Source organism: Blastomyces dermatitidis, assembly GCF_000003525.1.
Source record: "Blastomyces dermatitidis ER-3 genomic scaffold supercont1.9, whole genome shotgun sequence".
Taxonomy (NCBI): Eukaryota; Fungi; Ascomycota; class Eurotiomycetes; order Onygenales; family Ajellomycetaceae; genus Blastomyces; species Blastomyces dermatitidis.
The window spans coordinates 1,807,713-1,834,134 of NW_025544782.1; the positions used below are offsets into that span (position 1 = coordinate 1,807,713).

Below are 26,422 nucleotides of genomic sequence, written 5' to 3' on the forward strand. Positions count from 1 at the left end.
GTCCTCGTCCGCATGCACCTATCACAACCAACTCCCTCTCAGCTGTCACTGCAGCGCAGCCACACCCTCCTTGATGTCATCGCAGAGCCCAAGACGGGTGTGTGTGATGGGACCTGCATGACTAACATGATGGTGGGCGGAAGGGGGAGATGACATACTCGCGGTTCAGCGAATACTAGGTAAGAGATGTGTGTGGCTACGGAAAGTGGAAACACGAACAACTTTTTCCCTTACCGGGCCGGCTTCACTCCCTCTTGCAGCATCCGATCGATCGCTGATGATATCCCGATATTTCAGGGCGTAGCGAAGAGATGCGACACACTGCTCATGGCATGTGCTGCTTCACTTTTTGCAGAGCAGAGCCCTGCGTCTACTCTCCCATCTCCGGGCAACGTGATACCGGTCCCCTCCACTCTTCTATAAAAAGGGTATCTATCATACTCAGAAAAACGAGCAGGTGTTCTCCTGGTGGGGGCCTTCGAAGTGTGAAATTGGATGAATGGACTGGGCACGCGGCTTGCCCTCTTCATATATAATGGCATAGCACATGGACAAATTTGTGCTATGCCGTCCCTCTTTTTTCTTGCGTCCTGTTTCTTTTCCTGTCATTACCTCTCTATCTTTTCTCTCTTTTCAACTGACAGCCCATTTGGACTATCTTAACTACTGCTTTGTTAAGACGAAATCTTCAAGAACACACACACATAACACACACTGTGCCCAGTTTCGTGGTTGTCTTGCGAACTTGGCGGTTCTTGTTTCTTGGTTTATATTCTAGCCCACAATCTGCTGCGAATCGGTGCGCCGAGTGAAACACATCTTCATTGTTTTTACTTGATAGATGGCCTACAATATCATGACGCTTTGACGGTGTTAGTTTGATTCAAGAGCTAGGTGAGGCTTATTGGGTTCTATTTATTACCTTACTTCACGATATCCTATGGCCTCTTTGGGCGTTTCTACATAGCTTACAGTGCTTGTTCCTATACCCCCATCTGAGACCCCTATATATGCGCTAGAATATTATCCTCTACTTTTCTGTGCTCAAACTGACCCTTTTTATCAAGGTTCAAAACTACAACCGCGAACAGCGACCTGACACAAAGCTCCAGAAGCGTTGACCTGACGAACGAATCCATACTTCACTTACCACCGCTACAGCTAATCCTAAGAACAGAAGAGAGCCTTGTCTCTCTCAGATATAGCTACAATGTGTTGCTGCCGCTCCTGCTCTAGTTCTGGTTCAAGCTCCAGCTCTAGCTCCGGATCCAGCTCCAGCTCCAGCTCCAGCTCCAGCTCCAGCTCGAACTCCAACTCCAACTCCCGCTCTCCATCTTGCACCTGCCCCAGGCCCAATCCGTGTCCAAGGCACTCTCATACCTCCTGCCCTAGGTCCTGCAACTGTTATTACTACGTAAACCCTTCCCGGAGCATTCGCACCTACCCCATTTCCTCCCTCTTCTGCCGGCGCCGCACGCCGATAATATGTAGCCGGCCGTACACCGAATGCACTATATATCCAATTTCTCCACGACCGATCACCATCTATCCCGGATGTCCGCCGCGGAGCAGGCTTTCGTACTACTCCAGCTACAGGTGTAGGTGCAGACCTTCATCTCTATTGAGTTGCAGGTGTGGGTATTGATCGAGAGGAATCTGGGGGTATGCTGGGGTTGTGTGTTAATATTGAGAGAAGACCCGGCCCTTGCGAGGAGAAGGGGAACAAAGGAGAATGCAGGGCCTGGGGCAGTGTTGTGGGTTAAGCTCAATACCCAGACGGGTGTAGGTTGGCCCTGGAGAGATTCAGAGTGCTGGGATGGCAAATCTGGTGTGCCATCGCCCAATGCCCACCGCAGCTTTGGGAAGCGAGGCCTTTTACCATTAAACACCCACTGCGCATAGCCCAGCTTCCTTCCACTGATGAATAAATTGAATGAGCGTGGAAGGGAGGGGTTACATGATTTTCGACGGACGTGGCTACGGGATAATACACACTGCTTCCGGTGATCCGTATTCAACATACCGACACAGCCCAGTTTGGAAGTCCAAGTAGGAATAGGCATGCAAATTGCCCTTAGGATTGCCTACTTCCCTCGCGAGAAGAGTGTGCGAAAGCATCGGCCGATTCTAGCATTGTGGGTTTATACACATACAACCACCAGTGGGTGATGTTTGTGGTTGTTTTAAGGGGTATTTTGGGGGGACATGGAGCGATTCTGTTCGTATGATTGCTGTTTTCTTGGACATTGTTTGGGTTGATGAAGAGTGGAAGTCAAATTGAATTGAAGCTTAATCTTGTGTTTGCATTCTCGAGTGATGATATGTATCGTAACTTAATTTGATTTTAGTAACCCATTAACTCCTTTCCCTAGTTCAATTTTCTTCAAAGATAACATCATATTGTATGGTCCCGTGTGAGTGTGAGTAAGGTCTCTTCCTGTAAATCGCGGCACCAAAACATCAGCAATTAACTTCAGAGCGGAACTAGGCGGTTAGAAAACAACCACATTCCCTTCCTCTCATTGATCAATCTGCAATAGATCCGTACAACCTACAGAGCATATAACGAATTAACGCAATGAACTCCATGGTTAAGTAATCCGGATTCACCTTAGAGCGTCATGGTACCCCAGATGGGCAACCCATCGGCCATATGACACAATCCGTCACCACTAGAACGCAGTCCCATAATGCATACCAATTTCTTTTGCCCTCTGAAAGATGTCCAGAACATCATCAGGTCTTTGTGACGTCAGCAACCAAGGCAAATTGACCTGTGCCACCGTTCAACCAGAAGGAAACACCGAGGTGATGGGGATGGCAAAAAGGCAGCCATGAAGAAGGAGAAACCTGTTGTTTTGCTCCATTGACAAGTTATTTCTCAATCTCACTGGTGGTTTCCTATGACTTTTGTGGTTAATCCTCTAATCCAAAAAGCATCCGTCGCCTCAATTGCGTTTCGTCTCCAGTACAATCGATACAACATCAACAGAGGAGAAAAGGGCAGATCTGGGGCGAAGAACACCAAATACGTTACTCCCACCTCGCTCATACCCGGTATTCGATACAATTGAAGACACAAGCCTGCCTATAATAAAGTAATATATCTTAATTGAAATGTGAGAGACCGAATCTATCTTCCCATCCTTTCTACGTTGATCTACTACCCCCCTATACAAGGAGTCCGTTAAAGAAAAATCCATAGATTTCTAACGAAACGGAAAACAAATTATATATACAGGTACCGCTCACGCTCCATTCGCAGCAGAGGCAGTCAAGTCATGGATCGCCCTGTCAAGCACCGCTTCAGCATGGCCACCTTGCGTGGCACGCAGCAACCCGAGCTATGTCGCAGGCTCTACAAGCTCATCAAGGCCGAAAACCATGCCATCGGCTCGTACGAGAATGCAGGACGGGACCGTGTCTCCATTGCGTCGCAGCTATCAGACTGGGGTGAATCCACAGGCGATAATGCTGTTTCCGACATTGCCGATAAGCTGGGCGTACTACTCGCGGAAATGGGCGAGCAGGAAGACCTGTATGCGCAGTACCTGGAGGATTACCGTAACGTGCTGAAGCAGATTCGCAATACGGAGGCTTCCGTGCACCCCGCCAGGGAATATAAGGCGCGTGTTGTCGATGATATCCAGAAGCAGAAGTTGAAGGATCCGAATAGCCCCAAGTTGGTGAACTTGGAACAGGAGCTGGTCAGGGCGGAGGCACAGACTCTGGTAGCTGAGGCACAGTTGACGAATATTGTAAGTTTTGACAATTGATTTACTTGATCAACATTCCCTCCCCCTCTAACCACCCATTATCCCCCTCTCTTTTCTTACTGAGAGTCGTTCATTTTAACTGGCAGCAGCTAATCAATTCTTCCCACACTGCAGACCCGCCAAAAGCTCAAGGAAGCATTCGACATTCACCTGGCCGCCACCATCGAAAGGGCAGAGAAGCAAATCATCCTCGCCCGCCATGGTCGTCGACTTCTCAATCTTCTGGACGACACCCCGCTCGTTCCCGGAGATACCCGGGGTGCTTATGAGCAAATGGATCAAGCTCGCCAGGTCCTCAATGATGCCGAACAGGACCTACGAGGTTGGGAGCCCAGCCTGGAGCCAATCCAATCCTCCGCAGCACGCATGGGAACGAATTTGATGCCTGTTAGCCATGTCAATGGTGAAGAGGAAGAGTCTTATCAGAAGGAGTCGGCTCCTGCGTCTTCGATGCCGCAGCCTGTCGCTGCTTAATGGAAGATGTTGGGAAAGGAATGGGCGCTTAATGGCTCTTGGATTTATTGTTTCTTTTGTTTAATCTGCATTATGCATTCTTATGTGTAGGTAAGTATATCCGTGTGTATGCCGCTGAAATTATGATTTGGGTATTCATCGTATCAGTTCAAACCAAAAATTGAAAGAAGGGAGGAGGGAGGGTTTTGGCGATGAAAATAACACCAGAAAAACAAAACCAACAATAGTTCCTGTGACTGGTGGTATTTTGTTGTGTCTTTTCACTGGAGTTTTGGAGTGGGATTGCATATGCTATATTTTATTAATTAAACTCTCCCCAACTAATATGTAGTTTTAATAGTCTGTAGTCCAGTGATAGTTGAAATGTTATTCTTCACAGGATCGTTCTGCTGAAGTGTTCTTCTGCTCATTTCCATACCCAGTGGCTGCTACACAGATCATGATCATACATGGCACAAGCCAGGAAAGAAAAAAAAAAAGAAAAAAGGATAATGGGGGCAGCGCGGTTCGAACGCGCGCGAACTCACGTTCACTGCAGTGTTTCCGGAAAAACTTAAATGCAGCGCCTTAGACCACTCGGCCATACCCCCGAGTTTTAACTTCCCCGTGTGACCCTCTACGGCTCTGTCAATGTATATGGCTGGAGAGAGATAAGTCATGTGACACAGGCAGCTGCCCAGTGACGCGCTTCCAAGCAAACTTCATACTTCATCCCCAAAAGCTCAACGAAGCTCCAACCCTCAAGATACCTGTATACTACGATCTCGTCCCTTTTTCTTCGTTTTTCTCCTCATTTCATTATTTTCTGTGTCCTGTGTCTCTTCTCCTCCTGCTTAGAACCCCTTTGCTTTCTCCTCATCATGGATACCCTCGTCGCCCAATACGCCCGGCCTCAGGTCAAGAATGAAGGCTACTCCCGGACCGAAGAGCAAGAGTTCACAGAGGCATTGCCGCCTCTATCTCTAAAATTCGCTCTTCCTCCAGTTGATAAAGTGAGTCTTTGTGGGCCAGTGTTGCGAGCTAATTGAATGTTATCTTAGACTGCCCCTATTTTGCGCCTTTTATATCCTCTTTCTAACTGTTCGCATTATCTCTCCATCTAGCCTGCCTCCTTCCTTCGAGCCGTAACCGACGACCATGCCAACCCAGACTGCCCCATTAAAATCGCTCATGGCACCACGACTCTTGCGTTCAGATTTAAAGGAGGGATCATCGTGGCGACAGATTCCAGAGCTACCGCTGGTAACTGGATAGCTAGTCAGACTGTGAAGAAGGTTATAGAGATCAACAGTTGTCTGTTAGGGACTATGGCTGGTGGCGCTGCTGTATGTACTATCATTATTCTTACTTACATCCTAGTTGCTCTAGGGACCCCGTATTTCCTATTATTGCCCTTGTTGCTTGGGATTCTGCTCAGCTTAGCAATCTGGCCAACTTCTGTTCTGGGCTGCTCAACTAGAGAGAAACATTGACAACTAACTACTCCCACCCTGTGCCGTAGGACTGTCAATACTGGCTCGCCTATCTAGGCATGCAATGCCGTCTCCACGAACTCCGCCACAAACGCCGCATATCCGTCGCCGCCGCCTCCAAGATCCTCGCCAACCTCGTCTACAACTACAAGGGCATGGGCCTAAGCATGGGCACCATGTGCGCCGGCGTAACCCCGCAAGAGGGGCCTGCGCTCTACTACATCGACTCAGACGGAACACGACTGGCAGGAAATCTCTTCTGCGTCGGCTCTGGCCAAACGTTTGCATATGGCGTGCTCGATGCCGAGTACCGATTTGACCTGACGGATGAAGAGGCGCTGGAGCTGGGCAGGCGGAGTATTCTCGCCGCGACGCATAGAGATGCTTACTCCGGTGGCTATATCAATCTGTACCATGTGAAGGAAGCCGGGTGGGAGAAGCATGGTTTCAATGATACCAATCCTATATTCTGGAAGACGAAGTTGGAGAAGAATGAGTTCTCGAATGTTACGGGAACGTTGGAGTAAAATGGGGGGAGGGCGTGTGTTTGTTTTTCTTCGGTTTTCCTTTAATGATATTGAGCGGCTGCTCTTCTGTTGCTTCTACCACTTTGTGATAAATTTAGCTTGCAAGAAAATTTAAATACGGTAGAATTTGGCAATCGGCCCTCTTCCATTTTTCCACTCCACCTCCTGTTCATTATCACCCTTCCCCCAAGCATCATAGGTCTCTCCCTACCCTTTCTTAAAGAACCTTATCACGCAGTAAGGTTCAGTCTGCGGAGTACCCAGGTCACACCGTCCTTCATCGAATTGCTGAAAGCCCCTGATAACCCCCCCCCCCTCCCCATCCAACTCGAATGCTGGAGAGGGGCTAACCATTCACACAGAACCTATGTCCGTTTTACTATCCCCCGCCGCTTCGGAAACTCTGGGGATGTCCGTTGAGCCCGTTAAAAAATGAACGAGCAGGGAAGGGTAAGTTTAATAGGGGGGCTAACTCCTCTTCACTAAAACACTTTGTATTGGGTCTCCCTCTATCGCTACGGAGTAGATGTTCTGCGGATTAATATTACTTGATCAGCTGGTTACATAGACGGGTCGTTCAGATGATTGGGAGCAAGGACATGGAAAGGACCACTGTATAAGAAAGAAACTATAGCTAGATACATGCAAGATCGTACGCAGAGAGATATTTTTCGCCAGATATGAAGAGAAAGCGACGGTGATGAAAAGGATTCCAGAAATAACACAAGATGCAATAACATATCTAGCTTCTTACGCCAATTACAATATCTCCTCCATATTTTTGTTTTTGTTTTTTCTTTCCGTTATTCCAAGGGGCGATCCAAACCCAGTCCTTGAACCGCCATCTCACTGTCATGGAACCTCAATTATTAACCTTAAATGTCATCCTGATGCCCATAGCCGCCAGCTCAACATCCAAATACTTCAACACGCCCGGCACGGCAACAACCGTCGTATCATCTCCACCAACAAACCTCTTCCCCTCTCCGTCCTCCCATACTTCAGCTCGGGGGTCATCGAAGATAGCTTCCCTCGCGCACCGACGGCAGCGCACAATCCCCGCAGTGCCACCCAACGCACTCACAGCACCACCAGGCCTCGCCAGACCTGATGACGACGACTTCGCGACAGCAGCCATAGCCGGGTTTTTACTGGGCGCCATGAGCTTGGAGACAGCAACCTGCGTTGACAGGAACGAGCCACACGTCCTGCAGATCCACGAGCGCGTGGTGTCCGAGCAGTTCATCAGCCGGTCTTGCAGGAGGAAAGCGGCGCCGTGGGCAAGGAGTGAATCGCGCTCCATCTCTCCGACACGGATACCACCACCTTTTGCACGGCCCTTGACGGGCTGCCCTGTCAATGCGTTCACGGGACCCGTCGTCCGCACCTGGAATTTGTCGTTCACCATGTGTCTGAGACGTTGATAGTAGACGACGCCTAGGTAGATGTCGGCGGCAAACTCGCGGCCGGTTATGCCGGAGTACATGGGTTCGTTGCCGTGGAAGTTGTAACCGGCTTTGCGTAGTTGTTCGCCGAAGAAGTCGCCTGCGGTGTTCTCTTCGGAGAATCGGAACGGCGTGGCGTCCTGCGCGAGGCCGTGGAGAGCGCCAGCTTTGCCCGCGAGGGACTCGATGAACATACCGATTGTCATTCGGGAGGGGAAAGCGTGCGGATTGATGATGATGTCGGGCTGGATGCCAGTTTCGGAGAAGGGCATGTCGATTGCAGGCCACAGCTGGGAGCAGACACCCTTCTGCCCGTGGCGGGAGGAAAATTTATCTCCAATGAGTGGTTTTCGAGGGATGCGGAATTTGACGCTGAGGGCTTGGCAGGGGTCACCACCTGTTTCGGAGCCAAGGATGCGGACGCTGTCAACGTAGCCCTCTTCGGTGTCCTTGTACTTGAGGAAGTGAGTTTGTCTGTCAATGTTGACGTAGGAGTTCGATACCGGGTCGAAGCGGACTGTATGCCATGCAGCGACGAGGCTGCCTTCGGTCACACGGGCGCCGATGTGAGGGAGACCATCTTCGTCCAGAGCATCGCGCCATTCTCCTTTAACAAGACCGCCCGGTGCGAACCCAAATAGTTTGCTAACCTCCCGTCTCGCCTTACCCCGGCCACGAGATTCCTTGTCATCAAGGGAGTATATTTTTGTTTTGTAGATTGTGCCCCACCCAAATCCTCTGTCATGGGCAGATTTATTGATAATCATAGCGTCGTCCATGTCGTAACCAGTATATGACAACACAGCCACAACAGCATTCATGCCGTTAGGGAAGTTGTCAAGTCCGTAGCTATTATAGAGAGGGCTCCGAACAACAGGGCTTTGCCCGGTTTGTAGCCGGTAGAGTTTGTTGTCGGTACGGTATTCCATAGATGATCCCGGTGTTCCCATCGCCTGCTTACTCATTTGGCATTGGTACATATTACGGGGAGATTGGTTGAAGTCGGAGAATGGAGTCATGTTGGCGACAATCGAGAGGATGTGTGTAGGGTCGAATTCCACATGGGTAGATACGCCGGATGTGATATCGGACGGAAGGCAGGCAATTTCCATGTATGGCTGCTCTAGCGGGCCAACATAGTCAAGTTTGTCCAGCGGGAGGTATTTGACTGGCCGTAGCATCCTCGCACATTGGGAAAATAGATAGATGCCTGGGTATTGCCCCCGATTCGAGTTGGGAACATATCCGATTTCAAGTTCCACGGGAAGACTTCGATGTCCCTCAACCTTCCAATACCGCAGAGTGTCAGAAATCATGCGAGCCTGTTTCGGGGAACAGTAACCAAGAATTCGCCCGTCCAGCTGGACTACCACACTCTCATCCAGAGCCACGGAGGACTCAGAGGTCACTCCTAAATTCGATATCACTTGAGGGACGCCGGAGACATCCAAGTTACTTGTTGCGATTTCACACTTATGGGCGAGATGGTTTAAAAGTCCGCAGGGACTTCCGTCGGGTGTATGGACTGGGCAAAGGAATCCCCAGCTCTCAGGGAGAAGCTTACGAACGGTGGTCGTTTTAAGCTGCGCGAAAAAGCTTCCTCTGTGTATCATTCGGAAATGGCTGATGAACCGGTAGAAGTTAATTTTCTCGGCTATAACAGTATAACCAGATGGTTGTTGTAGGTCAAGACCCGTTGGACTGACGAGGTTACCGGTGGAGAGGAAATACTCCAGCGCACCACCAATATTTTCATTCGTCCTGGTCACAATTCTACTGAGGAATTCCTTCTCAAATCTTGGATCTGAGAATGGTGCATTTTGATTTCTGAAAGCCCAATCACGCGCAACAGGGCCGAAGGATCTCAGCCATTCCTCGAGGCGCTCCTTCAAGAGCATCCCGTAGAGAAAACCGCCAAGAAGTACTTCTTGGTTTGAAATAGCGTCAGGGTTATCCGGAGCGCAATCTCCCGCCACCAGGGTATAGAGCTTCCTGATCATGAAAAGTATCATATTGAACTTATCATTGTCTTGAGACTCAGTCACATTTTGGTTACCGAGATGTGGTAATACGACCTTTCGAAGAAATTCCGTGCCCACGGCCTCATCCGGCATATCTGCAGGCATTCCCAAAACAGGCCGGAATTTCTCTCCAAGGTAAGCTCTCGTGTCGTCCCTCCCATGAAGTCCATATCCTTTGTACGTCCGTAAAAGCAGTTCGACTCGATCAGTAACGAAGGAGTTTTGAATTCCCTTAGATCCTTCACGGCCAACTAACCGCTCGAAAATGTCCCGGTCATTCGTTTCTACCAGTGCTTTCAATATCATCGCTACCGGGACAAGGAACTCATTTTTCCTCCAAGAAAACCGGAATGTCACATTGCCGTCGCTGAGGTAATGTAAAACGTTCGTTTGAGAAGTCTGATCAGGCCTAACGGAACGGATTTGAATACCGTATTTTGTATATGTTGGGCCACGTTTCGTGAAAGAGTTACGGACGATGGCCATGGGAAAATTCCTTCGCCCAACAATCAGCATTCGAATGAGCTTCTCGTTTCCATTGACAATGAAATAGCCGCCAAGTTCTTCAGATTCCTCCTTTCGTTGGACAAGCTGTTCCGGGGAAGCCTTTTCGAGGTGGCACCGGTTGGACTATAGAACAGTTTTCATTGTAAATTGAATGTTTCGATCAATTAATAAAGAAGGGAGGATTACAAACGGAAGAAACGATAGTGCACTTCCAGCATTTTGGGACTGTATCCTTACCCTTAGCATGATCGGAACCTGGCCTAGTTCTCTGACCGACTCTTTCCACTCGCCATTGTTCACCTTATACTCCAGTCGCGCTCTTAATCTGCCACGGTATGTTGCATGTCTCTCCCGACACTCTGAAGGGTAGATTTCTCTGTTCCGTGTACTGAACTTGTTTGATGCCGGAAGCATAGCCTTTTCAAGGAACAGCTCCGTAATGCGCACGGAGAGCTTGTTTCTTCGGGGTGCCCGTCTCCCTTCCTCCAGCCTAGCCCGCTTCTGCTCCAGTGTTTCCGCATCACCGTCCAGGAATGACTTGGTGCCAATATCCTTTATTGCAGCCTCTAAGACTTTGTGGTCGTCAAATAGGGCATTGAAGGAATCGATATGGGGTCGGATGGTTGCTGAGAGGGACGGATATGCGGTCTGATCCTTGGGGGGGTTTCGGAATAACCGCTCACGGCGGAGAGTGTCGTACTCGACTGACCATTCTGTAGCTGTAGAGGGCGCCATGGCGGGGTAAAACAGAAGGGATTAAACCCAAGCCAAAATGCAATTGAAGTAGAAGGGAATATCCGAAGCGTAGAGAAGTCACAGGGAGTGCGAGCTCAAGTGCGAGCTCAAATGCGCCCTGGGGTTGAAACGCTAAACTTTTTTTACGGCTAGAGTGCAGCCGCCATGACGAGTGGAACAGCTCGAAATTAATATTTGAAATATAAAACGGGAGGCCAACTGCCTGAGTGTCTCACACTTCGTTTTCCTTTTTATTATTTTTTGCTCTGATGAACTGCTCCCCCAAGCTCGTGGTCTATTTTTCTTCCCCTTTCGAGGTTCTGCCGGAGTGAAATTTTTCGAGCGAAGCTAACGAACGCGGACAGCTATCATCACGTGGAGATAGTGAGAAGGTTACCAACCTCCAGCCGCCAGCATCCAGCCAGCATCCAGCCAGCAGCAAACGGAATCAACGACCACAAATATGATTGCCGTCAACCTCGCCAACCATCAAACCAGCCAATAGCCTCCGCTCTTCTCTACGATCAACAGCAGCGGCAGGGATTGAGGGAAATACACAGAGAAAAAGAAAGAAGTAAAAATACATTCTGTCCCAGCTTACCAGCTTAGCGCCGGCTGGGCTCTAGTTTCTCCACCACCCTCGCTGCTTCCAACACCAATCCGTCATTCCGCGTGGGTGGGCTTTGCGCCGGCGGATGCGCACTGCACACTGCAATAATCTGCATAAGCCAAACTACGCAAGGAACGGTAACAGGGGACCAGGGACTCTTAGTTAGGGTCGAAACGCCGCCCGCGAATCCCAGCAGCAACTCCTCACACCCGGCGTCAAAACACCATTTTCGGTCATGTGTACACAGGCGTACTTCGCGCGGAGGTGATGCAGCCATAAAAGTGCGAAACACTTTGTACCCATTAATTGATTGCCTGGAGAGAGGAAAGCTCTCTATTTCTCACTTCCCCTCTCTCTTTTGCTGGTGAGGAGCTTCTTCCGAGAGTCTACGCATTGCTGGCAGAACAGAGGATTAGGTTGTTTGCTAACTAGTTTATTTCCTTCCATTCCTCTTTTTTTCTTTTTGAAATATATATATCCATCTCTTTGGTTGATTTATCTGCCTGGTTGCATTTTTTGCCATTTAGCTTTTGTTCAGGTGCCTTGTGTGTGATTGTTTACGTCGGGTTTATTAAATTCTTTCGGGAGGTTTCTGCCTGTCATCTGGGGTTTTGTACTCCATCCCCAGCCTTGGATGCGAAATTATACCTCTCACTTCTGTCCCAAGGATAAAAGGAACGCATTTTCGTCATTATTGTGTGTGCTTTGTCCTGCAGATCCATCTCTTACCCTTCTTAACAGACGCCACACCCCACGACTAAATTTCTTGGTGTACATATTTCTGTACACACCACGATAATATTCACACACACACACACTATCTTTACTCATTTCCTCCGTGGGTTTCTCACACAAACGTCGCAAAATTATCGTGAGCCGGGTTTTCCTACTTCCAAACCTCTCTCGTTGCTTCCTAGATACCGCCTACTACCTCTTGGATATCGGGACATCACTGCTATTCGTCCATAGCAGATCCATGATGGCGGGCTTCTTCAAAAGTATCTATGACTGGTTGCTCAGAAAGTTTTGGTTAGTTTGCGGCTCGAGCATCCGTGTGCGATGGGTTGCATCTGGCGGGTGCATAACATCATCAAGCGCTGCCAGATCCCATGGCCATGACAGCATAGCTAATTAGTCCTCAGGGCAACCGAAATGGATGTGACGATGATCGGGTTGCAAAATGCTGGAAAGTCGTCATTGTTGCGGGTTTTAGCGGTGAGGCAATGTTTTTCTATCAGCAGTGATAGCAAAATCTCATTCTGTTGTTTTATGTTGTGCTATGCCTTGCTATGTTTTGCTGTGCTAACTGAGATGGAACCAGGGAGGGGAATTCACGGTAGAGTATGTTTTAAGGGAGGGTTGAGGATGTCTGTTCGTCGATCTACCATACTTCCCACTAACACCGCCCTCAGCTCTATTCCCACCATCGGATTTAACACCGCGCGGGTACAGAAAGGCCATGTCACACTAAAATGGTCAGCTTAGTCCATATGGATATATCTCCACCATTTCACCCTAGGGCAACCTTCTTCTAACAGAAGTATATAGTTGGGACCTTGGAGGTCAGCCCAGATTCAGGCCGATGTGGGAACGGTATTGCCGCGGCGTCAACGCCCTGTTGTGAGTGTTAATTCGTCTAGTTATCCCCGTTTCCCCAGAAAAGCTGCTCGTCTTTCTCCGGTGAGGCCGATGCTGTCAAAGAAACATCATCAGGAACTTTAGAATTGACCTGTCCCCCCAAACTAAAATAAAAAATAAATAAATAAAATAACAGATACGTCGTCGACGCAGCTGATAAGGAAAAGCTGCCCACAGCCACGGAAGAACTTCACGATCTCGTGAGCAAACGGTCCCTCGACGGCATCCCACTACTGGTCCTAGGCAACAAGTCCGATCTCCCCAACAAGCTCTCCGTCGACGAATTGATTGAAGCCATGGACTTGAAGTCCATCATGCATCGCGAAGTGAGCTGCTATGGGATTAGTGCCAAAGAGGAGACGAATCTCGATGCCGTGCTGCACTGGTTAATCGCCCGATCAAGCAAGTGAAACTCACCATCACCATACCCGCCCGCTCCTCCGCTCCTCCTCTTATCCCATGGTATGCCGATATTTTTTCTATTTCCTGTCCGAATTCAAACTGGCAAACCCCAAACCCCATCAATTTATTTTCCATCTCATCGAATGTCTTCGTTGTTGTTTCTTGCCTTTAGCTCCGAATCTCGCCCTCTCTCTCCTTTTCTTGTTTCCTTTCCTTTTCCTTTTCTTGCCATATATCGTTTTTCCCGGACTCCATGCATCCATTGTATTTTCTTTTTCTTTTGTGTTCCCAGTTCATCCCGGACCGTTTGTAACGATACTGACGCTTTCTCTTCCGTACTTTCTTCCTTCCTCCTTTTCTAGCAATTTCTCATTCCCCCAAAATGCATGAGGTGACGTATTCAATTAATTCTCCCTCCCCCTAAATCCCCCTACTACCGGCCAATGGGGGTTGCCATTCCATTTCGCTCCTTTCATTATATCTTCCATGTTCTCCCCTGTTAATCGCCGTCTATATTTATTTGCCTCTCTCGCCCTCGTCTTCAATGGATATGTTAATGGTAATCTTTGGCATAAGAAGCAAGCGGGTGAGCGGTTTTCTGCTTTTTTTTCTCGTCTTTTCCTCACATTTTCTCCGCTGTTCCTTCTACCTTGTTGTCCTCGTTGCATTTTAGCTTTTCTGCATTTAGGGCTTTTGTTTTTCTTCTTTCCTTTTTGGATGGGTGTTTTTACCGTGGTCGGCACGACGACACATTCGTGTTAGGGAGGATAGGAGAGGAAGGCTGGTGAAAAGATCGAGGAGGCTGCCGTATGCAATGGCATGGGGCTTGACGCTAGATGTCGGATTGTTGGCTGGTTGTCTGCATCCATACTGGTAAATTGAGATCTATCATTCTTATTTAGTTTCATCAAGTTTTTATTTTTATTTTTATTTTTATTTTTATTTTTATTTTTTTTGGTTCCTCATTATCACCTGTCTATCCCAGAGATATATGCCAGGAGACGAACGAAGATGGAGAAGGGGGAATAACCGCTTATCAGTGAACAAGAAAAAAAAAGAAAAAAAAGTGGATTGAAGATCATTTTTAATCTGGCAACGGGGAGCGTCAGCATAATAATCTGCCATTCGGAGGGATTGTCGCTTTGTACGCAGCGTATGGGGAAAGTAAGTAGGGAGGTGATGAAGGGTCAACCAACACCCGTTGGACAGACAACAACAGTGAACAAAAAAGGAAAACCAAAATGGAAAAAAAGAAGAGTCAATTCTAAACAATTTCGATTACATTTATATCTATCTATCTACCTATCTATCTATCTATATATATATATACTGCCCCGTCCAACACGTATGTATGAACAACTCATCAAACAGCCATCTCAGCAGCAGAGCACAGACCAACTGATGCGTTGGCAGTGCATGAAAAATGGCCAACCATCCAATCCATGGATTCGTAAACTATCCAACCCCAGTCAGTTCAAGGATATAAAGGGAAAATGAGTGTCTGAGAGTGTGTGCCCCCCACTTGCCACACAAACTATTAATATTATTACATGTGATGTGACAAGATGGCGATTGGCATACAGAGCACTACTCCACATATAGTTAATTGATCACACCGCCAAAATGAGATATGTGATCTCTGTAGGTGGCTCATGTGGGATGAGACTTCCCTTGACCCCGGGAGCTTTGGTTTTCGATGGGGAGAGGCCAAAATATTGGGATATACTGTACATTTTTTATTTTTTTATTTATTTATTTATCTATTTATATTTATATGTTTTGCCATGTCAAGGATGGATGTCTTAAATAGGAAGCACTGAAATGCGGGTATGTTGTTTCAGGATGCGACTAGGCCTGAACCTCCCCTAGCGTTGCAGATGGAGTTACTATTACCCGTTCCACCTTATTTAGCCTGGATTGGGCTACGTCCGTGTTTCGTTGGCAGCCCTACACTACTCTGCGGATAAATATAGAAATATAGATATAGATACGCGTATGGACTGCTACGGGCGAGAGGGAAGCATGCATGCCTTATCCTATGATATAATGGAATCAACTCTTGGCAAGTTCCGTCAACGCCCGAGGTTTCCGCGGCTCCTATTGGTTCCAAACGGTGTCTTCGGTGCCAAGGAGGACCTCCGTTTCGCACCTTGCCTAATATGGAAGTCATTGACGCGGGCTGGGCGGTCGGAGATATGTCGGCCCGGCCGCGGCTCAGCCACACTGCAATTCGCAGACAAGAACAAGAATGGCTGCTTCCGGCTTCACCTCGATTCTCTATCTAGCTCCTCCTCCCCTCCTCCTCATCAGCAAGCAAGCAGCTATCACCCATTTCCATTAGAAAACACCCTGCCTGCCATCATCAATCTCGCTCACGATCTCTCTTCTCTTCTCTTCTCTCCTCTGATTGATTGATTGCAACCACACCATCTCCAGAAAAGCGCGATAGTGCTTGAGGCTGGCCCCGATCCAATAACCCAGCCACATTCCGTCATCAGCATCTCATAATAAGCAACACTTTTCTACAGCAGTTAATCAATCATCTATATTTATAACCCCTACTCCACGACAAGCCAGTCTCCCTTACTTCATCCTTTCCCTTTAGAAAACAGATCCTTCTCTCATCTCGGAGACTGTCCCGTCGCAAAGATGCATCTTGCTCGTAGATATGAGTGAGTCGGAACTCCTGCCTCAAAACCTCCATCATTTCCAAATGTATCAATTGAATGAAAGTTCTAACACACACACCCCACCAGCTGCTACGAGGAGTTAGGACGTGTCTACTGCAGATCAGCCTGGAGCGACTGGGGTCGCTGGGTTGCCCTAGTCATCGTCGTTCTCGGTGCTTTCCTCGTCTTCCTCGCCTTTGCGTACGTCTCTCGTCTCCCCCTCCAACCTTCCTCGTCCGCATTTATTGGATCCACTCTCCCAAAAGTAAAATAGGAAAAGAAAAGAAAAGAACTGACGACAAACCAACAGTTGCATCTCCTCCCGCCGCCGCCGCCGTCGCGGCCAACAACCCTTCCACGGCACAGGCTGGGCCGCCCAGAACACTTTCTGGCAGCAACAACAACAACAGAATCAACCACCCAACATGCCTCCGCCCCAATACACGCCGAATAGCGGCTACTACGGTCCCAAGCCTACTTACTTTGGCGGCCAGCAGCAACCGCAGCCACCCTACCAATATCCACCACCGCAGGAACAAGGCGTCGAGCTGCAAACGCCGCAGAATGTCCATCGGGCTGGGGAGCCCGTTTATTCGCCGCCGCCTGGGCCGCCTCCTGCGAAGTAAGGCGGTTTTGGGAAGGGAATAAAATTTAAGAAAAATTTTAAATCATTTTTTTTTCCTATTGAGAAAGAGAGGTAGAAGGTATTATGAATTATAATACTCTTAAAAAATTCCCTTTCTCTCTCTATTCTCTCTCTTTTTTTTGCCTTCTGAAGTCATGACTCATCATAGCATCTGAGAGTTAGTTAATTTTTGATTTTTACTTGCATGACATTGTGTTTTCCTAGTTTATTGTTTTTTTTTTTTTTTTTTTCTTTTCTTATTTAAGTAGTTAATGAATGAATGTATTTAGAATTGAAGAGTAAGAATTATAAGTTATAAGTTAAACTCTTGAGTTTTCTTTTAATCTATTAATTTATATATTTAAGAACTGATTAATTTTAATTCACTTTCAACTTCACTTTTTTCTTAATACAAAAATATAATTTGAAAAAATATTTAATTATTAAATAATAATACAGCTGTTTTTAAATATATTTATAAATGTAAAAAGTTTTAACAGCTTTACTTATATAAAAAGTTAATATATATTTATAATTTTATATAAATTTAAATACTTTTAAACTATATTTAATAATATATTTAAAAATCAGTAAAAAATACAAGTTTTTCAGAAATATAATAATTCTATGTATAAAATAATTTATAATTACTGTATTAAAGTGATTATATATATATTTCAAGTTAAAAATATATAGAAAAGTAATAAATAAAAAAATATTTAATTTAATAAAAATGTTTTTAAAGTAATTAATTAATATTATAAAAAGCTAACTATTATATAATTTTTTATAAAAAGTTTATAGTTACTGATATAACAGGCTGCGTCTGATTAATTATATAGAGTATTCTATTACACTTCACAGATTTTAACTGCTTCATTCTTAAATATATACACTCTGATTCTCAGTTACTCTTAATCACTGATTCTCAGTTATATACACTCTGATTCTCAGTCACTCTTAATCACTGATTCTCAGCTGTTATAAATATGTATAGATTCTTTCACTCTGAAGTCTCACTGCATATATCATCACATACATGTATAAATATCTACTTTAATTATCAATTCTTACACTTTCTCTTTCTTTTCCTTCTCTAATGTTTTTCTCTTTGTTATATAAGATCTATTAATATTATATCAATCTATTTAGTGTAGATCTCTTATACTAGAAAAACATTCATTATCTTCTTATTAAAAACAATTATTTATCAAGATATTCAAACATATAACAACACATAAGAAATAGAGAAATAGTTAAATAGTTAAGCAGATACTGAGTTCTCAGATAGAAGCTTACTTATCAGTTACTCTGACTCTGTAACAAGATCTTATAAAGAGAGTAAGATTTTATAAGAGAATATTAGTAAAAGATCTGAGAGTTCTGACATCTCAGATATATAAGAATATTTATATAATTACACTTTCACAGATATTATATATCTGATAAATAATATAATTATATTTAACAACAATATGAAAAAACTCTCAAATATGAGTATAGATATGATGTCACAGTAGCTTCAAGTAATGTTAAAATTATAATAATAATAAATAGCTGATATGCATGCAACTTAACAACATCAATATAAAGAGATTTAACAATTATTATAATAAGAAACTCATACAATTTCAACATCTACAGAATTGAATAGAAAAGTACTGAAGAAACACTTAGATACTCTTATATATTTCAATACTTTCAATCTCACTCTCTACTCATTATGGAGAATGAAAATACTTATGAAACTGAGTGTAGATGAAGATGTTATTAATTCATTAATCAATCAAGATTAATATATCAATGAATAATTGAAGAATTGCATGAAACAGAAGTTTTATTTACAAATGAAAGCATATGAATCAGTATTGTAAATATCTGATAATATTATTAAATATCTTGATATTCTGTTCTGAGACACTATTATATAACAGAAAGTATTAGATTAATTACAGAGTATCTAATAGAGAAACACTTCTCTTATAACATTTATTTGTAAGAAATCCCGCTTCTCGCGGATTCTTTACTTCTATTCCTATCTCTTATGTAATTAATAGAGCTAGCAGCCCTTGGCTACACACAACTATATAGACTGGAGTTCATGAATACTATTTATAACTCAGCTTGAATACTATTATACATTTGACCTGTATATTTTATCTTTCTACTGTAAATACTTCTAGTAGTTAACAGTATATATCATATCAAGCTGCAAACACCTGAATAATCACCTGTGAGCACTTATTCTTACATTTCAAGCTCAGTCAGTCAGCAACTGCTTATTATGACTGAAAGAACTAGAAACTTGCATACTTCAATCTCTGTGAACTCTACTGCAGACACTCAGAAGCAGTCACTTGAATTATAAATAACTCTTATAAAAGAAGTCTCAGAGAACTTATCAATCACTTATAGAATATCATTCTCTATATCTGTAACAGAGAAACTCTTTAAATTCATGAATAAATCAATCTTAGTGAAGAATATTCTTGAGCATCTTTTACAGAATCAAGCTATTTTTCTATAAGAAATACTTACTGCTTACAAACACTCTTGAACTAAGTCTCTAGACATGATCTTCAGAGATACTTATGAACTGAAAAGAAACTTTCTTAAGTTATAATTACTTAAGATTACTTATCAAATCATAATCTATAAAAGCTTTTACAAGTTTGCATTTGAAATTGACTTACAAGTCTGACTATATGACATGAAAGATGAAGAAACTGTTATCTATATAATAACAGATCTCTATTACACTGAAGTCAAGAACTGACTGAATTATCTAGAGAATGATTATAAGAGATTCTGCTAATCTGTTCTCAAGATCTATCTAGAGAATAAGTTAAGAGACTTTATAAGCTGAACAGAGAATATCTGAGCTGTGATTATTAATATTAGAAAAAGAGGTAAGAAATCTGATAAAGACTACTTACAGTACTTCATAGAATTATAATATGAATTGAGATCTGTGAAAACAGAGCTCTGAAATAAGACCTGAATGATAATATTTGTAAAGAGACTGAATAAAGACATGCAGAATAAGCTCATTGAGTAAGACTCTAAGCTCTTGACTCTGAAGAAACTGATAACTCTCATTTATTACTTATAAATCACTGTGAGAGTCACAGATCTGTAGAGAGCAGATCACTGATCAGTCTCATAAGAGTCAGAATAACAGAGAACAGATTTGTTAAAAAAAGATGATAAGACACAGAGAGATTTATATCTGACTACTGAGTAGAGAGAGAGAGCTTTATAAGCTTCTGTGAATAGAGTGTATAATAGAAAGATTAAGAAAAAGAAACTCTGCTTCATCTATTCTAAATCAGAACATCTCTGCATAAACTGTTCAGATAAATTAAAATAGAAATTTGAGAAGTTATAGACAGAGTCAGTAATAGCCTTCTTAAGAGTCTTAAAGCTGACACCTGAATCTGTTACTCTCTCAATGAAAATACTTGCTTATAGAGAGAAATCATGTCATAGTACTACTGCTCTGTAAGTATGAGAAGTATTGATAAACTCAGAATCTCAGGTCACTGTAATATTTCTAAATCTCACAGAGTAAATAAGCTGAAAGATGAAAACTGAAAATCTACTCTTATAATAAACAGAATGTGAGAACTCAGACCTGAGAACTGAGAGACTTATGAGAGTTATCTTTGAATTACAAGATCTCTCTGAAATCTGAAGAAGATTTGTGAAAACTGTGATTATTATAAATATCACAGATAACATGTACTTGAGACTTGTATAACTTTAAAGACACAATCTGCACATAGCTGTCTGTAAGTCAGATTTATACTTTCAATCAGTGTTAACAGACTCACTCATAGAGATAGAATCAGTTAATACTGTAGAGTTAATTAGAGAAGACAAGCTCATCTATGTAATGACTTTATAAGTGTCTGAGAATCTCACAGACATGAAAACTGAGCTTCAGATATCAGAGAAATACTGAGATCTCACAGAGATATTCAGCTCAGCTAAGACAGCTGAGCTTTCTTCTCATTATAAGAAGAATCTAGTAATAAATTTAATAGAAGAGTAGAAACTCTTCTGAGAATCAATCTATAAGCTCTCTCATTATGAGACAGAGGTCTTACAGATCTATATAAAGAAGAATCTGAAGAATGACTTTATTTGATCTTCACAGATCTCTGTAAAAGTCTCTGTGATATTCATGAAGAAGAAGAATGAAGATCTCAGATTATATGTAAACTACTATAATCTGAACTCTAAGATAATAAAGAGCTGTTACTCTCTGTCTCTGATTAAGAATGTGATCAATCATCTCACAGAAGCTGTCATATTCACACAACTGAATGTAATCAATGTATATACACAGCTGTGAATATAATCTGAGAATGAATAAAAGACTGTCTTTAGAACTGCACTGAGATTATTTAAATATCTAGTAATATCTTTTAATCTGACTAATATTCTCACAGTATTTCAGTCTTTCATTAATAAAACACTTCACATATATCTGAATATCTTTGTGATAATATATCTGAATGATGTGATGATATACTCTGCAAAGAAAAAAGAACACACTGAGTATATGTAAGAATAAGTGCTCGCAGGCGATTATTCGAGTGTTTACAGCTTGGCGTGATATGTACTGTTAACTACTAGAAGTATTCACAGTAGAAAGATAAAATGTAGAAGTCAAATATATAATAGCATTCAAGCTGAGTTATGAATAGTATTCATGAACTCCAGTCTATATAGTTATATATAGTCAAGAGCTGCTAGCTCTATTGATTATATAAGAGATAGAAATAGAGATAAAGAATCTGTGAGAAGCAGGATTTCTTACATATTCTTCTCTCTCTAAGGCTTTGTCTGTGAAGTCTTTCACTGAGTGACTTCATAGAATCAGCTCAGCACTGCAGTGATACTCACTAAAAATCCTTCATATCTATAAAAAATCTCAGTGAGGAAAAATCCCTTGTTATTATAAAGAAAAAAGAGTCTGTCACTCAGTTTCTTATTCTGTAAGATTCTTTGTGACTTACAGATTCTTCTCTAACTATCACACAGATTCATCTCATATCTTTCATATAGAAGAGTTCTAGTTGACTCTCAATCATTTTCATAAGATTCTTGTGTGATCATTACACAGATTCATCTCACAGATGAATCACTCTCTGTGAGATCATTCTTATTAAAGAGAAACATTTATAAGTTAATCTTTCACTCATTCTTGTGAATCATTATTCTTTGACACTGTAGAATTATGAGGAATTTTTCATTCTTTCATCAACTCTGTAGAATTGTAGAATCAAGATATTCACAGTCTGCAATCACTCTTTATAGTCATATAGAAAGATTCAGGTCTGTGATTCATAATCACTCTTATTTACTAGAGTGATCTGACTGTTTCACAGAATCACTCACAGTGTAAGCAAATCTCTCTAGAGTAGTATAAATATCTCAGATCTGTCTGTAAAATCTCATCTTCTTTTCTCTTTTTCTGTAATAGCTCTTATTCTTACAAACTGTGAGTATTCTCATTCATTCACAGAGTGTTTTCATTCAGATGACAGAGAGAGAGTGTTTCTAACAATGTCTGTATATTAATTCAAGAACTTCTCAAGAATAAAAATTTTTCAATTTTAACATCTTCATAACAATATCTGACTGCTGCTGAGCTTCTTGTAGATGTTTCTGTGACTTCTCTGATCACTTTTTATCAGCTGATGAAGTGAGGACACTGCTGCTCATAACTGTGTCTTCACTTCTCTCAGCTCTGTCATCACACCTGATCTTCAGGCCAGCAGCTTATCTCATCTCTTTCTCAGACCAGTCTCTGACTTCAAGTAGTGCAGTTTCTCTCTTTGCTGTAAGTCTTCTTATAAGTAATTTCTTACAGATTCTAGCTGACAGTTCTTGTAAAGCTCTCAGTGTTATCAGTGTCTTCTGTGACTCTGCAGATCTATGATCACTCTCTCTCTGCCTGCACAATCTCTGATCAGGTATATGCAAATATGTCTAGATTCTCTATCAATGATTCTCACATCACAGTGCACTTCTGCAATCTTATTATCAATGAGAGATGAGTTTCTGAGTACCTGCAAAATCCAGGTAATTAAGGCAATGTGAATGTTATGAATTTGTGATAAGAGTTAATCTGAGTAGATGAGCTCTCTCTCTGTATCTTAATTATTTCCAGACTGAATACTTCAGTATAACTGAAAGAGTGAACACAGCTTTGTAAGAAATATCTGATCACATACACAGATAATCAGTTCTCAAGGCTCTGCTGCAACTGTATATACTCTGATATCTGACTTTTCTGAAGTCTGTACATTTCTGACAGTCTTCATATCAAATACAACAATTGTCTGTACTACAGATATAATACTCTCTACTTCTTTGAAGAGAAAAATTAATAGTTATAAGAGAATTGAGTGTTATGAGTATTAAGAGTATGAGTGTGAGTTTTCTTTATTTTTTCTTTATTAATCTCTAAATTATGTTTGTGACTCTGTTTATTTTCTGTTTTTTAGTTTTTATAAGAACATGATTTCTTCTTCTCTTGTATACACTGCAGACTGTTCATTTCAGTAGAAACTCATCATCTTATAGACTAGAATTTACAAATGACAGTGTTAATATCTTTATTATAATCAGATTCTTAGTGAAGACTGTGTCATTCTGACTTATCAGAATTTATAATATGAAAGTTATGTCTCAGCTTCTGCAGATATCTTATCTGTCTGAATAATTCTTAAGTAAACTCATTTATCTTATCAGAATACTCTTGTCACTGAACCTTGAATCAGAGCTTGTAATCTCACTTCTCTGAGTTAATAATCTCTTTAATCTGATATTCTCTTTCACTCTCTAGTACTTTGCAGATAGAGTGATAAGTCACAGAGTTCTCTTCTGAGAATTTCTTATATTTACAGAGTAAAGAGATATGAAAAATATTATATATCTACAACTTAAGTGACAGTTTTAATCTGTAGAACTGTGAGCTAACTTTCTTCATAATCTTATAAGACTCTGTCTGTAAGAGATTCAGCTTCTTACTGAGTCTCTATATAATAATGTTTTCTAGACTCAGTCAGACTCTATCATCTTTCTTGAAACTCTTTATAATATGCTTGAAGTCATAGTATCTCTTCTGATACTCTTGAGTCTTTCTCAAGAATTTGCAGGCTTTCTTCCAGATCTTCTGAATTCTCTCAGCCTGTTCACAGATATTATGACACTCTATAGTATACTCTTACAGATTTATCAAGATCATCTGTAAATAAGTCTCAGTGAGCATCTCAAAGAGAGTTTTATCTATACTGACATGCTTTAAGTTATTGTATATAAACTCTGTGAGTGATAATTAATACACTCAGTCATTCTGATTGTAATTGATAAAGCACTGCAGATACTGTTTTAATATACTTATCAGATATTCTGTCTGATCATCTATCTATTAATGAAAAGTCATACTTAGATCTCATAAGATCTTCAGTATAATTATCAGATCAGATCAGAACTCTTCTATAAAGATTAATTCTTTATCTGAGATAATGTTTACAGACAACTCATGCAACTGAATCACATCACAGATGAAGATATAAGTCAAATTCTTTGACTTCAAGTTCTTGTGAGTGAGTATAAAGTATGCTATCTTGATGAAGTGATTCACTATTATCAGCACACTGTCAAAGCAGGCATCATATATGTTCTTACTTTCAGAGAGACTCACAAGAGTATTCATTTCTAGCTATTTTCAAGATTTCTGTGAAATGAGTAGAGAAGTAAGTTCTTTATATGATCTGAACTGCACTATCTGTGAATTCTGATAAATAGTATAAGAATTCACTATCTTCTTCATAAGTTCTCACATCTTCAGTCAGAAGTATTTTCTTATGAGCAACTTATGAGTTCTAGTATCTGTAAAATGACTCACTAGAGAAGAGTTATAATGCCTTTTAATAAGTTCTATATATAGAAACTTATTCATAGGCATATAAATCTAATTCTCTCTTCATAAGAGATTATTTATGTCTCTTCAATTCTTTGTTTCTGCAGGGTTGATCTCTGCTGTAAGCAGTTTCTAAATATACTGAGTATATTCATTCTTCAGTTGCAGTTCAGATAATCTGAATAGAAGATCTTATAAATACTTATACTCTGTTTTCTCTTATATCAGGTCTTCTGCAGTGCTTCTCAAAGCTTATAAACTCTTCAGATTATAGATATTCTTTTCAAGAATTCTCACAGAGATTTTCAGAGTGTTGACTCTCAGTGTTATAGAGAGTAGTTATACAGACTTCTTCTCTCTCTCTTCTCTCTTCTCTTACAGAGAATTGAGAGACTCTTCAGTCAATCTCTTTACAACACTCAGTCTGAGTATTTTATGAAGCTTTTCTATCTTCTCTAGCTTCTCTATGTCTGTTATTCTGATCTTCTTAATATAGTCTGATCTGTGAGAGAGTCTGTCTGCTGAGTTCTTAGTTTCCTTAATATGTTCTATCTTGAATCAGAACTCACTCAGTCTCTGAGCTCAGTGAATCTGCTGCTATAAGAGTTTCTTGATTGAAGTAAACTGTTGTAAGCTATTATAATCAGTTCTAATAGTAATCACTATCACAAGGCTCTTGAAGTAGTGATATCAGTGATAGAAGAATTTCACTATTATAAGAAGCTTCTGATTATGAATGCTATAGTTGATCTCTGTAAGTTGCATCTTCTGTGAGAAAAAGATCACTGAAACTCAGTTCTCATTTGACTGTAGTTATGAGACTATTTCTGAAATTATAAAGAAGAAGATATCTGTCTTTAATCTGATTAAGAGTAAGAGATTAAAGTGAAACAGCATCACTGTGTCTGTGAATATCTGTTTCAACCTTGTAAAGACTCTGTAAGCTTTTAAAGTAAGAAAGTTCTTACAGTTCTTTCTTCTTAACAATCTTTTCATTCTCTGTTTATGAGATGACTTCTTCTTATTTTCATTCTTCAGCATGTCTGTAAGAGTCAAGAAGATTCTTGTGAATGCAAAGATAAATCATCTATAGAAATTCACAAAGCTCAGAAAGATCTGAATCTCATGAATACTAGTTAACTCTGATTATGATAGAATAGTCTTAATCTGTGAAGATTTCATCTGAATATCATCTGCAGTGATTATATATTCTAGAAAATTAATTCAGTGAGTACTGAAGTTGCACTTTACAAGCTTAATATACAGTTCTGTCTCATCTAAGATCTTCAACATACTTTGTATATACTCAGTATGTTCTTTCTTCTTCACAGAGTACATCATCACATCATTCAGATATATTACTACAAAGACATTCAGATATATGTGAAGTGTTTTATTGATAAAAGACTGAAATGCTGTGAGAATATTAGTCAGATCAAAAGATATCACTAGATATTCAAATAATTTCAGTGCAGTTCTAAAGACAGTCTTTTATTCATCTTCAGACTGTATTCATAGTTATATATATACATTGATCACATTCAGTTGTGTGAATATAACAGCTTCTGTGAGACAGTTGATT

At 41.8% G+C, this 26,422-nt stretch overlaps 6 protein-coding genes and 1 non-coding gene across 8 annotated transcripts; 4 read left to right on the forward strand and 3 right to left on the reverse strand.

The window, feature by feature from the left end:
- Window positions 1–1,033: 1,033 nt before the first annotated feature.
- BDCG_07663 (uncharacterized protein) lies at window positions 1,034–2,118 on the reverse strand (the record flags this gene model as incomplete). Its single annotated transcript, XM_045423451.1, has 3 exons — window positions 1,034–1,341; window positions 1,611–1,917; window positions 2,024–2,118. 3 exons carry the CDS (start codon window positions 2,116–2,118, stop codon window positions 1,168–1,170), a joined length of 576 nt encoding a protein of 191 aa, XP_045278845.1. The 3' UTR covers window positions 1,034–1,167.
- Window positions 2,119–2,414: 296 nt separating this feature from the next.
- On the forward strand, window positions 2,415–4,700 carry BDCG_07664 (sphingolipid long chain base-responsive protein PIL1). The gene is made up of 3 exons (XM_045423452.1): window positions 2,415–3,119; window positions 3,242–3,758; window positions 3,891–4,700. Coding segments are annotated over exons 1-3 (879 nt in total). The 5' UTR covers window positions 2,415–3,117; the 3' UTR covers window positions 4,251–4,700.
- Window positions 4,701–4,742: 42 nt separating this feature from the next.
- On the reverse strand, window positions 4,743–4,840 carry BDCG_17605. The gene has a single exon. It is a non-coding gene; the product is annotated as a tRNA-Leu (tRNA).
- A 67-nt stretch (window positions 4,841–4,907) lies between these two features.
- Window positions 4,908–7,003, forward strand: BDCG_07665 (proteasome component PRE2). Its single transcript, XM_045423453.1, has 3 exons — window positions 4,908–5,242; window positions 5,354–5,575; window positions 5,752–7,003. The coding sequence occupies exons 1-3, from the start codon at window positions 5,111–5,113 to the stop codon at window positions 6,247–6,249; spliced, it is 852 nt and encodes a 283-aa protein (XP_045278847.1). The 5' UTR covers window positions 4,908–5,110; the 3' UTR covers window positions 6,250–7,003.
- BDCG_07666 (DNA-directed RNA polymerase I subunit RPA2) lies at window positions 6,673–11,856 on the reverse strand. The gene is made up of 2 exons (XM_045423454.1): window positions 10,460–11,856; window positions 6,673–10,345 (listed from the first exon to the last, which is right to left on the reverse strand). The coding sequence occupies exons 1-2, from the start codon at window positions 10,955–10,957 to the stop codon at window positions 7,112–7,114; spliced, it is 3,732 nt and encodes a 1,243-aa protein (XP_045278848.1). The 5' UTR covers window positions 10,958–11,856; the 3' UTR covers window positions 6,673–7,111.
- On the forward strand, window positions 11,237–14,923 carry BDCG_07668. 2 transcript variants are annotated; one of them, XM_045423456.1, is made up of 7 exons: window positions 11,237–12,596; window positions 12,710–12,782; window positions 12,889–12,908; window positions 12,980–13,042; window positions 13,116–13,187; window positions 13,342–13,667; window positions 13,970–14,923. In XM_045423456.1, exons 1-6 carry the CDS (start codon window positions 12,544–12,546, stop codon window positions 13,613–13,615), a joined length of 555 nt encoding a protein of 184 aa, XP_045282247.1. In that variant the 5' UTR covers window positions 11,237–12,543; the 3' UTR covers window positions 13,616–13,667; window positions 13,970–14,923. The 2 variants fall into 2 exon arrangements, with proteins under 2 accessions (XP_045282247.1, XP_045282246.1); XM_045423455.1 differs by having other exon boundaries at window positions 11,294–12,596; window positions 13,342–14,923.
- A 419-nt stretch (window positions 14,924–15,342) lies between these two features.
- BDCG_07670 (uncharacterized protein) lies at window positions 15,343–17,206 on the forward strand. Its single transcript, XM_045423457.1, has 3 exons — window positions 15,343–16,279; window positions 16,364–16,477; window positions 16,587–17,206. The coding sequence occupies exons 1-3, from the start codon at window positions 16,257–16,259 to the stop codon at window positions 16,900–16,902; spliced, it is 453 nt and encodes a 150-aa protein (XP_045278849.1). The 5' UTR covers window positions 15,343–16,256; the 3' UTR covers window positions 16,903–17,206.
- Window positions 17,207–26,422: the final 9,216 nt, after the last annotated feature.